The 14,131-nt window shown below is 46.7% G+C and overlaps 1 protein-coding gene across 1 annotated transcript; it reads left to right on the forward strand.

Moving 5' to 3' along the window:
- The first annotated feature begins 12,334 nt into the window (after nt 1–12,334).
- Nucleotides 12,335–13,857, forward strand: LOC133901866 (uncharacterized). The gene has a single exon (XM_062343403.1). It carries the CDS (start codon nt 12,429–12,431, stop codon nt 13,620–13,622), a length of 1,194 nt encoding a protein of 397 aa, XP_062199387.1. The 5' UTR covers nt 12,335–12,428; the 3' UTR covers nt 13,623–13,857.
- Nucleotides 13,858–14,131: the final 274 nt, after the last annotated feature.

The raw sequence follows: 14,131 nt of genomic DNA on the forward strand, positions 1-14,131 counted from the left end.
AGGCACAAGCACATAAATGATCGACGAAGACGAACAACAAGCGGAAGATTCACGGTAAGTTTGATGGATTCGCCTTGCACTTACCCGATGCGGTTGGAAATTGTGCTTCTCTTTGTCCTTCCCCTGCGTCGCCGACCACCATCGCCGGTTTGTCACACTCGTCATTGCCAAAACCTTCAACGCCATCGCCACAATCGTGCAAGTCATACACGTCTTCTCGGGCGCAATGGCCACCCCAATGTGTATGGCACGACATGACTTGCCTCCTTCATGCTACCCTACGAGCGGCCCACTGTTGCGCACCTCCACGGGCTCCGATAAACTCGACTTCGGCAGCATGCTGCCCCATTCATGGGACAGCTACACTACCAATACGTGTGAATGCGCCCCCCTCGCCGCTGCTTGTGGCCACACTCCCTTTGTCGATGCTTGAGATCTCGCCATCCTCAGTTGCCCCCACTGGCGCTGCAATTGGAGGACCTCGGGCTTCCACGACGATTTCCCCTTTCAATGCCACCGACCCAAATGAACATCCGTTGGCCTTCACCTTCGGTGTCGATGCTTCTACGAGGCCGTTCTTCCCGATCCATGGACCGACAACACTTTGGAACTCTGCGGCCGCGCTCCCCTCGCCAGTACCCGTGGTCACGCCTCCCTCGCTGGTGTCTGCAGTGAAAGGGTCGAATGTCCCAAGAGGGTGGGGGTGAATTGGGCACTAATTAAAAATAACTTCTACTGAATTCTAAACAAGTAACAACTTTAACCTAGAAGAAAGGTAATGCAACTACACGATCAAACTAGATGACGGTAAGAAAATAAGTAAGCTAAAACACAAAGTAAATGCAGAATTGAAAGCTTACAAAAAGTAAATGCTCAAATTTAAATGTGAGAAAGTAAAAAGATGGGCAAGAAGACACCGGTTTTTTTCCTGAGATATCGAGGAGTTGGCACTCCCCTTAGTCCTTGGTGGAGCATCCACCCGAAGAAATGATTTTGAGTTCCAACCGAGGTCATTAAGGTTGCAAATCAAGAATTGCAACCGGATCTCTCATATTGCGAGCGACTGATTTAAATCTTGGATGAATCAGAATGCAAGACTCGACGACACTCTATTAAGTTCATCAAAGTCCAATGGAGCAACCACACCGAGGATGAAGCAACTTAGGAGCGTGAGAATAAAATTCGCTCCGAATATCCTGAACTTTTTTAGAACTTGTAAATGTTGTTGTAATTTTGCATAATTAGAGCGTCTCACATGTCTATGATCAACATCATATTGAATGGAGAGTTTGTTCCCAAAGGATTACACTTAGAAACTATCCTGCGGGGAGAAGCATACTCATAGCGGTCTGAACACTGTTGGTCTACCGGTATGAGTGCCAAAGGCGTTTAGAACCCAAAACTCTCTATTCACGGGCAGTCTGACCATCCCAGGCTTGTGGTCTGACAGTTGGTCGGTGGTTTGACCACCAACATGACGTCAATCCGACCGGCAGAGCCCAAAGCTCTCTGTATGGATTTCGGTCAAACCACCATCCCCGCAGTCTAATTGAGTCACGGTCTGACTGAGCCTAGCTGCGGTCTGACTGCCAGCTCATGTGAAAATCCCATGACTATCATTTCGCTCTGTCAAGGAATTTTGACAAAATTATTTTCCATTTGTGGGAGATTCCCTTCCACTTTAACACCATCATCTTTTCCCTGAGTTTGCCAAATCTCGGGTTGATTCTTTTTAAGAGGGGGAGGTTTATCACGTCCCAAAATGCTAATCGTGATTAAGCATTCATAATCATCATAACATTATGTTTATGCGTATTCATTTGATAACTTGAGTTTAAACATGTTTCAAAAGTACTTGGATATAGTTTAAAGCCCTTTAGGAAAACCCTAAATGCTTTGGAGATGAATAAGAATAGAAAAGGAGAATATAATCAAGTCTTCAGCACAAGACCGCCCTCACGGTTTGACCGGGATTCCCCGTGGTCTGACTGCCATAGGGCAGCCATGTAGACTTGCCATGTAGGCTTTCCACAGTCTGACCGACACTTCCCACGATCTAACCGCCACAACGCAGAGGCTCCACTTAAGAAAGTCGACCAACTCTCGCTCACACACTCTTTCTCACGTTGCTCTTTCGGGTTCTAGCAGTAAGGAGGAGCTTGTGTTTGGCTACTTCATACCCACCGATATAAGTGGCGGGAATGAGTAGTGCAAACTACTTTGCGTGGCGTGCTTTTGGGTGGAGCCTAAGGGCATATGGCTTCACCTAGCTTTTGGTGTTGATAGATGTTATTTTTCCACTGCGTAGTTTTTTTAATCTTTTGTTGTAAATTGTTGCAAATAGTTGAATGCTTAAGAACTTGTAATATAACTTAATTACTCGCTCTTTCATGACTATGATATTCCCAAGGGGGTTATGGAGATCAAGAGGTGAGAGTTTCTGGACCTTAAGCAAGGAGGCAAGTCAGTGATGGAGTATGTGCATGGGATCAACCACCTTACACAATATGCGCCAGAAGAGGTCAACACTGATGAGTGAAAGCAACCGCTTTATGAGCGGTCTCTCTTTCAAGATGCAAGACCGCTTGTCGGCTCATGAGTTCGCCGACTTCAATAAGCTGGTGAGAACCTCCCTCACGGTTGAGTTCAAGCTAAAGAACCATCAGGAGGAGAAGAAGCGTAAGAGGGTTCTGTCGCCTTCCATAGGTAGGAGCTCTCAACATACACGGATGGAGAGTCAACCTCCTCCATCTCACAAGTCGGCTTCGACTGCTCTATGACCAATGTGGATAGTGCGACACCATCTTTTTCGCTCCACAAGGATAACCTCTAAGACCCACTGGTTCTTAGGGGAGTGTGATAGGTGGCTCCGACAGCCCATGTTACAATTGTGGCCATGTCGATTACTATGTGCGAGATTGCCCTTTCCTGAAGCCAGGAGCCATGGCGACTGCTCCAAGGCTCATCATTGTCATCTCAACCCCTTCCCCAAGCTTCCAAGATGGCGCACGTTCCTAAGCATGGCCGAGTGAACTACGTCACCGCCAATGAAGCTTGGGAAAATGACAACATGGTAGTTGGTATGCTACTTATGAATTCTCACCAAGCAGTTGTTCTTTTTAATTTGGATGCATCTCATTCATTCATCAAGGAGGGTTATGTTTTGAGTAACGGTATATTCAACGAGACCCTACCTACTACTTTTCGTATTGAAGCGCAAAATAACCGGGTTGTTCCTAAGGCAGAGATACTCATTGAGGGAGTTCTATTCTCAACAAATTTGATATTCCTAGATACTAGAGGAGTAGATGTCATTTGAGGAATAAATTGGTTAACTCAATATGGTGCTCGTATTGATTGCACCAAGAGGTTGGTTTCTCTCAAGAATCCAAGTGGTGTGCAGATTTCTCTTCACCTTGGAGAGGGTGGTCTCCACTTGTATGCCCTGAAGGTTGTCACAATTACGAATCTTCTGAATATTCCTGTGGTTTGTAAGTTTCCTGACATCTTTCCAGAAGGACTACTAGGAATGCCACCCGACCGAGCAGTGAAATTCTCTATTGAGCTTATGTCCAGTACGGCCTCAATTTCGAAGAGGTCTTATAAGATGCCATCAAATGAATTGGCAGAAATGAAGAAGCAACTTCAGGAGTTGCTCTCAAAGAGTTTTATCTTTCCGAGCTCCTCACCCTAGGGCTGCTCGACGCTCTTTGTGAAGAAAAATGACCAAACTCTTCAGATATGTGTTGATTACCGTCCGTTGAATGAGGTCACCATCAAGAACAAGTATCCAATTCCTCGGATTGATTTTGTGTTTGATCAATTGACCGGTGTTTGGGTTTTCTCTAAAATTGATTTGAGATTGGTCTATCACCAAATCAAGGTCCGATCGGAGAATATTCTAAAGACATCTTTCTCTACCCGTTACGAGCTTTATAAATTCACCGTCATGTCCTTCGAATTGAGGCCCTAAGATGTCAACATCATAGTAGGCTTAGAGCCTTACAAATACATGCTACCTCTACCGTTGGTCCCCATTAAAGACATCGACCACTGATGCAAGGTACCAACTCGGAGATTGCGGCATTGTGCCTTATTGTTCTACCCCCTACCATCAATGGTCAACAACATGAATGGACATAACTTGCTCAAACATGTGTAATCTAGCTGAAGATGGAGGATCGCTAGTTGATACCACCATCGCAACTATCTCTATCCACATCATGTATTGCTAGAGTTGCTTTAGGAGTGATTGGTCGCATGGATGAGACCCATCCTGGGCAGATGCAAGCATATATTCATGTTGAGAAGCTCATTTGATTGCTTACTTGCATTGTTCTATCTTGGCTCGGCAGGTGCAAATATACAGTGCCATCCAGGCTCTGTAGTGATGGAGAGATTGAGCATCACTCCCAAGCCAGGCCTAGCGGATGCAATTGCATCGCATCTGTGTGTGCAGACGAGTCCACAAGTCAAACATACTCAACCACCAATCATACAACCTCAAACAAGCAACCAATCATAATCTTAGTACATCTAACCCCCTCATACTGCCTTAAATTCGGCCACCAAACAGAAACTCTGCTCAACCTGTCCAGACAGCTACAATTAACCAAACACTTTTTTTTAACAAATAATACTCTGCTTAACTTGCTTTCCCTCGACCTGCGTACGCACCATACCGGCAAAACATCATGCTAACTAGGGTGCTACACTAGTACGCATGTCACGTCCGTGTGGACACCTGACTCTAGAATGTCCAAATGGGCCTATCGGTCGGCCCAGCATGGGCCTAGCTAGGCACAACCTGGTTATGGTACATCCCGATAGGCCCGCTTAGTTAAATAGGTCATGCTCGGCCGACCCACGTGCATCGCCCTCAACCCACGACATGGCCCGTCAGCCACCGTGTCATGTCGCGCCGGCCTAGGCATGTGAAGGCATGATGGGCCTAGTGGGCACAGTGGAAGCATGATGCATGACCGGCCCGACAGGCACAATTGAGGCATGGGGCATGGTGGAGGCACGGTAGGCCCGATAACACTTCAAAAATAGAAAACAAATCTAAAATAATATGTAAAAATTAAAAAACTCAAAAAATATATAGGAAATAGATAAAAATGAGCTTTATTAATTGATTGTCTCGTTAAAAACCTTTCTACTATAAGAAAAAAAGAGTACAGCCTTTGCTCTGAAAAATACATGGTTTATTTAGAAACCCTAGAATTTTGTTCGCAATATTTAATATGCTTCTTCAAGTGTCTCGTTTCATTTGTAGACCTGACACCTAATTCATTGATGCATATATTACATTTAGCAAATCTTACGTGTTCCCCATTAATTTTTCTAAATACCTTTGCAAAATGTTGCCACACCCATGACCATGCACACGAGTTCTCAGCGTCTAGGTCCATGAATGAAAGTATGGAATTATTTTGTTAAAGTAGGCAAGTGGTTTTGGCTAGCAAGTAGCTTTGTTGTTCACTGGGAGGGAGTTTGGTATGGTGGCTAAGTGCTTGGCTCGTGGCTATTTATAGGTCAAGATGAGATATTGAGAGGTGGGTGACGAGTCCTGGTCGTTTTTGAAATAAATAAATAAAAATCATGAAAAATTAAAAAAATCAGAAATAATAGGGACCCATAATTAATTCTAAAAATGAGCTTTATTGATAGTTGCCTCATTAATAACCTTTCTAGCAAAGAAAGAAAAGTGCAATCTAGCTCAGAATATTAGAAATTACACGTTCTCATCAACATCTAGATACAAATTTTCGAATGAAGCTTCAAGCTCAGTGTTCTCTACAGTGCGTTGCATTCATACTTCAGCTTGCTTCCAGTCTTTTACTATGGTGAGTATTTTCACCATCTCACTTGATAAAATTGTTCTTTTATCTTCGATTATCCTTCGAGTAAAACTGAAGGTAGCCTCAAAAGAAACTATAGATACGAGAATCATTACCAAATCTCGTGCTAACAGTGAAAGTACTGGATAATTCATCTTGTGCTTATACCACTATTGTAGTATGTTGATGATTTCTTGTTCATGGCTGATAACGTCGCTATCGATGAAGGTAGTTAGCTCCCATCCGGATGTTAAATTTTGGCACTCATAGACGATCGTGACGAAGAGTCTGAACTTCTTGAGGAAGAACCTCTACCAAATATTTTTTCCCACATTATCGTCTTCTTACTTGTTGTGGATGCTAGTGGAGGTCTTTGCAGGCGAACTCCGTCATACTTTGTTTCGTATTTACCATAAACTTTGAATAACTTAGAACAAAAATTAATATAATAATTAGAATAATCGTAGCCAAGAGCATCACCTATAATTGAGATAACTCTAAAATAAAGGCAAACTCGTACAATAAAGGAATTTCTCCAATACTTTAAGAATTTAGATTTCATAGGAACTAAACAATCTCTTAGAAGATTGTTATTTTTATAGTTGTTTAAATGAGTAGCAATTTCAGCAAATATTATACACTACTAAATAAGATGTTGGATAATAAACTCCTGATAAACTCATAGTTGAACCAAAAAAAATTCAAAAAACTCTAGTATACTTTCAGAAACATACCAATGCGCTTCCCTGAGTAAAGTGTAACCCCATACTGATGATAGTGTGTATGAATAAATACACCAGATGTTCTCTTATATGGTATAATATTTTTTAGCATTAAGAAAGTAGAGTTGCATCTTACCGACATGTCTACAGCAAACTTACGTGGATGTGCACCCATCACAACACAGTATTGCTTATATGTTACAATTCGTTGGCTAGAGGAATTCACAAAAGATATTACGATACGAAAATCTTCTAGGTATTACGACAACATCTTTAAACCGGATTTTACTATAAGATTGATAATATGACAAGCACAATATTGATGTAATAAGAAAGATTCAGTATATGTACTAAACAACGGAGTACGAATATCCATTGCTCTAGAGTTTGAACTGATATTATCTAAAATGATATAAAATATTTTATTTGTGAGACCAAAGTCTTCAACTACTTGAGATATATTTTCAGCAACATTTTCACCAATATACACGCTATCAATCAACCAAAAACCTATTTCACTCTTTTCTAATTCCCAATCATTATTAACAAAATGAGCAATCACACTAAGATAATCCTCTCTAGATCTACCTGCTTATATATCCGAGATCAAAGCAACTGAAAATGTACATATTTACAATATTTTTGTAAGCTTTCTACGACACGCATTATAGTATTTTACCATATCTCTACTAGTGGTCTATCTAGAAACATGCATGGACCTAGGATTATGAGCTTGCTTAATAAAATCTTCAAATGCAATAGACTCACTGATGTTGAGTGGTAGATCCGCTCTTGCAGCTCGTTTTGTGCATTGGCGAAGTCATACTCCCCATGACGAACAGAGCTGTCGGGATTATAGCGCAGCACCGTCTGTTTCATGGCTGCTCCACTCTTTCACTTGCAAGTTGTGGCGTGACTCTTCAAGTGTTCCATTCTACTTGAGGGCTTTGCAGATAATTCTTTTTTACAAATATAACACTTATTTACCTTGTCTTCCTCTCTATAGATCTGTTTGAAGTCTTGCCAAAGTTTGGAAGTAGTGGCTCTTGATCTTTTAGAGTCGATGCTTGCTGGCGTGTGTGCACTTATAGAACTTGATGATGGAGATGCTGCTGGAGGGTCACCATCGGGTCCGTCACCTGTAGCATCTTCAAAGGGGTTATAGTCCCCAAAGAGTCCTTGAAGAAAAAAATCATGATCCATTGACATATTATCATGATCATGACCACCAGCGTCCATAATCAATGTCGAATAACACTATGAATAATTCAAATATTTAGAGTTAGAAATAATCAAATAATAAAACAAAGATTGGAAGAAACAAGATAGAACAACGATGCAAAAGATCACCAAGATTTCTTCAAGACAGCAGGATAATGGTGTTGAAATTTTCTCAGATTTTTGGTAACAATTTAACTTAATTTTGCCAAATTTCGCAAATTCGTAAGAACTTTAAGACAAGAATGAGAGGATGAAAGAAAAGAGCAAATAATGTTGCTAGTGTGGAATGGAATGACAAGGTGATGCTCTATTTATAGATGAAAAATGTTGATTTTTACAAAAAAAAAATGAATTTTTTTAAGCTCAAACAATAAAAAAAAATGGCTACAAAATTAAAAAATGGCTTAACGGGTTAAACGGACCAGGTGTAGCCCATTTAACCCGTTAACCGGTCGTGCCCCGTGTGCTTTGGTGTGTCGGCTGTGCCGCCCATGCTCTGGTAGTGCTGGCCCCACGTGCCCAATGGCTAGCACAGGCCACCGACGTATCGAGCATGCCGTGCTGGTCGGGCCACCGTGTGCCATGCCGATTGGGCCGGCCATACCACCACGTGCCACGCCACTCGTTGGCATGCCATGTTGGCCCAAGCCAGACGTACTGCCGCGTGCGTAGCCAGATCAGCCATGCCGCATGTGTCGTTGCCGTGCCCAGGCCAGGCCATGCCTAGCCGGGTCGTCCGTGTCGCACGGGCTGTTGCCATGTCAGGTCAGGTTGTGCCATGTTGACCCATGCTATGTCGTGCCTAGGCTAGCCTGTATCAATCAGATCGTGCCGTGCCGGTTCGACATACCGTATGCTCGGTCCAAATATGACCTGTCATAATATGTCATGACTAAGTTGTGCCTATATTGACAGGTCTCCGACTAACTCAGTAGATATGACTCATATGAACAGGTTTGCCGGACTCAGTCCAGAAGCCACGTTACCAGTATAGGTAAGTGCGAAACGCGGCCCTGGCCCGCACATGCTCGCACGTGCGCGGCCACCTGCTCGGGTTGACATCCTCCGGCTCCCTCGCCGCACATGCGAGCGAGACTAGCGGCCCCAACCTCACCTCTCCTCTCCTCTCCGTTTTCGATTGCACTTTCACTGCAGGGCTACCATGCGAGCTGCAGAAATCGCCTGTTACTGCTCGGTACTTGCGCGCGTTGCACGCTACGCGCCCAGCGAAAGCTGCAAAGTTTTCCTGTGAAGATAGCTGCTGCCGTCGGTGATTTTCTAATGTGAGGAAGTCTACCCGTTTTTGTTACACAAGTGGCAAGAGCTGGGAACTCAACGGCAACTGCAGCACCCTTGCACCTGTGTACGTGGTCTTAATGTCAAGCACTCAGTATGTTCCAGGAACAGGCATCATTAAGCAATGTGATTTCTGGCCAGAAGGGTTAGTCTGCAGTTTTCGCATGCACATAGAGCTGCATCTCGCTGCGACGACAGCGCCATTGTTTTGGCCAGACGAGAGCGTGAAGGCCGTCCTAGTCACTGTCTAAAGCTTATCCAGGTTTTGCCTCTGAATCAGGCCACGGTTTCGTGTACCATGTCGTTCTACTAGGCGCTGCTCATTTCTCACACCATGACACCGACCTACAACCAAAGCACAGAAAAAATAAACGACACTACAAGATAGAGAAAGAGACCTCAATCATTAAGCCAGCAAGACCATTCCTGTGATCCAGAAAAAAATAGTGTGTACCCATTTACAGAAAAGAAAATTGTTAATTTTCTTGGTAGTGTTTATCACTCTACTTTGTCATAACCACTCCAACGTATTTTGACAGTGACAAACCAAAACGACAACAACAACAAATGGTAGGTCGGAGATTACCCAAGGCAGCAAGGTGGGCAATAATAGTTTACGCAGGCAATTGCAACAAGTAATCGCCCAGGAGTGAGAGTGGCTCTGGTGTGAGAGTGACTCCTGATCTAGCAGCCATCGAAAAAGTCAGACAGCGGCGGCGGCCAGGATCTCGGGATCACGTCGATTTGACGGGGCCGAGATTAGCCTGGGCCTTCCACCGCCGCATCGATTGCCAAAAACTTGTGACGCGGAGCTGTGACAAGTGACAACCGACAAGGTTGCGCTGCAGTAGCAGACAATCTCTGCCTGTCTCATCTCGGAACGGCCGCGATTTGATCTCCCTACAGCCTGCGGTGGTTTGATCGAGCGAGATACCCTGTCGCTTCGGTGGTTTGATCGATGAGGTGACTGCGGCAGGTGAGAAGGCTGGCATCTCGTCCAAGCCAAGCACCCGGCGGGTCATCCAGAGTGCGGTGTGCGGTCTCATCTCAGCGCTAGTGCCCGTGTTCACACCATGCTGTGGCCAGAAGAATTTTCTCGGATCGAGCCGTTGTGAAACATCGCTAGCCGTTGAACAACTGCGAGTATAAGTTTTTTTTTTAATTCGGTTTTTGGGGCTTCGCCTTCTTAGAAATCAGAAGCTGAGCTAAACAGTTTAACTATGAGCTGATTTTTAAAAGTTAAAAGCTAATTTTTAGAAAATAAATTAAAAATTAAGAAGCTGATTGAAATAAACTTTTTTGATTTTTTATGTATCAAGAAATTAAAAATTTATTAAAAAACTAATAGCAAAAAATCCTTAGCTATCAATCAAAAGCATCAGCTCAGTCAAAAATCTATGGCGTACACATGCCCGTACGTTTAGTACAGAGCCAGGACTGAGCAGTGCAGCGCTAGTCCTAGTCCAGTGAACCCATGAACAGATGCACCGTGTTCGGGTGACAAAGATCATGGAAGCTTGTTGGATTTCTGTTTCTCTGACGACATTATTGAGTTCCATTACAGATCAACACCCATAGCCAATTAAAGCAAGCATCCCCTTTCCCTTTCCCGGGGCACACCCGAGCGCGCCCAGGTTATGTTCTCATCACTGGCAAAGGCTATCCACATGTACTTCTCCTTCCGGGGTTTTGAACACAGGTGTCCTTGGCCCAGGAACCAAATAATAATCCGTAAATCATTTAGTAGGCTATAGCTCGACATCTACGCCATTTCTAATCACCAATCATAAAAAAATATTATAAACGCCAAAATCTTCAAAATATACCAAAAAAGAATAAGGAAATACTGACGTCACTTAAATTTTTGCGACCCATCTTTTCCCCTCTTCTCCGAATGCCGACAAGCTCCAGCAAGCTTTCAGAGTTAGGGTTTGGTGGTGGGAATCCACCAGAGTCCGGTGGGCATAGAGAGGAAGCCTGCGACGACAAGCTGACCTGGCAATGGTGGTGAACGCGGGGTGGGACAGTGACGAGGTAGGGAAGTAGCAGGGATAGGCCATCGAAGCTAGGTTAACATGACAACGGCAAATCCGATGGCGGGGAGATGTTAGAGACGATGAAGGAGGGTGACTAGGGGCGAGAGCATGTTGAAGAAGCTCTTTTTAGTAAAAAAAAATGAGACGATGAGCTTGGGCTCGTCATGGTGGCTCGCCGACGAGTAGTGACCAGTGGATGCCAGGGTGGCGACGACATGGGTGAGATTGAGAGGGATAGATTCGAGTGAGGGAGAAGATGTGTCGATGGTAGCATGGGCGAGACTGAGAGGGTAGGGATAGAGTAGGGGAGAAGATGAGAAGGCTAGGGTTAATCATATCGGTCGATGGGCCACTAGATCAAGCCATCTAATAGCTAAAACTACGAAAGAAGCTTTATTCTAAGATGAAATAATATTTTAGTATCTGCACATAAAAAGGTGTACGTGACCATAACAGAGATAATAAGAAAAAAATGAAACGTAGTATGCTTAAAACAATACTAAATTTTACAGCAAGATCTTTAACTCCTAACTACCAAAACATTATAAGATCATGAGATGCTTGCTTGCTGCTATTGCCCGTGCTCCCAACTGACAAACTAGCCTCATCTGTTTACTACCTCAGATTGAAGGGATCTCGGAACTCAAAAAAATTCTACGTCCACCTGCTAATAAGAGGCCAATAACAGGGGCACTAAAATCAACTTAAGCAAACAAAGCCTAAATCGAGTGGCATATGACTCTGAAACGCTCGGGTGGCCCATAGATCCCACCCAAAGAATATATGTACATCATTGCTCATGTCGTAAGTCGTAAATATTCGCAACGCTCGTGTGAAGTGAAGTAGTACCATACGTGATACGAGTAAAAGAATTTATTGCCGCGGCATCATTCACCACGAGTAAAAGAATTTATTGCCGCGGCATCATTCATCAGTACGCGAGTTTTAAGGTTTTTTTTTTGGAACATTAGCAACTTTACGTTTTCACAATCGAAGAGACGCCTAGCGTTAAGAAACCAACTTGAATCACACGGCTTGCTTGCGTCGTCAGCGCTATCGGCCATCGCTTTCCCACCCCACGCGCCCAGCCAGCCGCATGACCTCAGATCTCAGCATGGCCATAGGCCCCACCCTTGTCCTGCCTCGCTGCTACGCTCGACGGCCACCACCTCCCCTATATAACCCGCTCATCGTCTCCTCCCCTCCCTCCACCTCCGCATCGAAGCAGCAATTTCCTCCGCATCTCTCTCAAAGACTCCACACTCCCGCATTCAAAGGCCGGAAGCTCGCAGGCGGTTGAAAGCGTTGCGATGGTGGACGTGGACCACCGGATGGCTGGGCTGGCCCCTGCGGCGCACGAGGCGGGGCTGCGCCGCCTGTCCACGCGCGCCGCGGCGGGGCCCGCGTCGGCGTCGGCGTCACCGCGCCAAGGGCTGCACTCCTTCCACGGCGTGGCGGCTGCCGTGCTCTCCCACCTCCGGGCGGCCGGAGTGGCCGTCCTCCCGGGGCTGTCCGACGCGGAGCTCGCCCGCGCAGAGGCCGAGATGGGGTTCACGTTCCCGCCCGACCTCCGCGCCGTTCTGGCGCTCGGTCTCCCGTCGGGCCCTGGGTTCCCGGACTGGCGCGGACGCGCGGGGCTGCGGGCCGCGTTCGACCTGCCCGTCGCCGCGGCGTCGCTGCAGATCGCGAGGGGCGCGCTGTGGCCGCGGTGCTGGGGGCTGAGGCCCGCGGACCCGGACCGCGCGCGGCGGCTCGTGCGGTCCGCCATCCGGCGCGCGCCGATGCTCGTGCCGCTCGTCGACCGGTGCTACCTGCCCTGCCGCCCCTGCCTCGCCGGGAACCCCGTGTTCTTCGTCACCGACGACCGCGTCCTCTGCTGCGGCCTCGACGTGCTCCACTTCTTCTCCCGCGAGTCCTCGTTCCAGCCGCTGGACGTCGCCTCCTCCCCATTGGCCTCTCCCCTCTCCGGCGCGAGTACGTCGTACACGCGCCGGAGCCTCGACGCCGTTTGCGGCGGCCAGGCCCCGCGCTGGATCGAGTTCTGGAGCGACGCCGCCTCCGACCGCCGCCGCCGCGACTCCTCTTCCTCGGAAGCCTCCACCGCCTCCTCCCCGTCGTCCTCATCCTCAGGCTGCCCCTCACCACCACGGAGGTCGACTCCGCGGTGGGTCGACAACTACCTCGACGAGCTCGGATCGGTGCTCAGGAACGGTGGCTGGAGGGACAGGGAGGTGGACGAGATGGTCGAAGTCACGGCCTCAGGACTCTTCGACGGCGACGAGGCCCCAGCACCTGACACCGAGGCATTCCTCGACGCACTGGTGCTAAAAACGGACCGGTGCTCGGACTCGCTCCGGCGAGCCGGGTGGAGCTCCGAGGACGTGTCCGACGCGCTGGGGCTGGACTTCCGGCGGGGCAAGCAGCCACCGCGGCCGACCGTGCGCATTCCGCCGGAGATCGCCGCCAAGGTCCAGCGCCTCGCGCGGGCGTTGGCGCCGCCGTGACCGTCCTCTCCCCGTTTCCGCCGGACACGATGGCGCCTGACGCTTCTAATCCTTTGTTATCTCCAGTCCGAATCAAACTACACTTGTATAAGTGAAAAGTAAACTAGCCCATGTTCGCCAGCATGAACACGCGAGTAAATTAAGCTGTGTTCATGTGCGCGAAGCACCGTCAATTTTAAGATACAGTGTCCCGAAATTCGAACCTTATTGGCAGTAAATATTTTTCAGATGAACAGCCACATTCCTCTTGATCTTCTTTCTCCCACTTACATATTTTTCAGATGATTTTTTTGGTGGTACGTACTGTGGGATACCGTTACTTTTGTCGATTAGAATTTTTATCAGCCATGGTGGGTGTGCGTGCGCTGCCTCAAACCCGTCTGGATGTTCAACAGATCATGCGAACCTTCCTCCAATAGATCGATCCGACAATAGCATGGCCCCTTGCATCAGGAGATAACGACCATGAGTTCTGCTCACGCTTTCACAGGCTGTAGCACGAGAGCATG

Source organism: Phragmites australis, chromosome 20 (genome assembly GCF_958298935.1).
Source record: "Phragmites australis chromosome 20, lpPhrAust1.1, whole genome shotgun sequence".
NCBI lineage: Eukaryota > Viridiplantae > Streptophyta > Magnoliopsida > Poales > Poaceae > Phragmites > Phragmites australis.

Bases quoted from the DNA above. Each gene is read 5' to 3' on its own strand.
- LOC133901866 (XM_062343403.1), top strand. From the start codon at position 12,429: ATGGTGGACGTGGACCACCGGATGGCTGGGCTGGCCCCTGCGGCGCAC.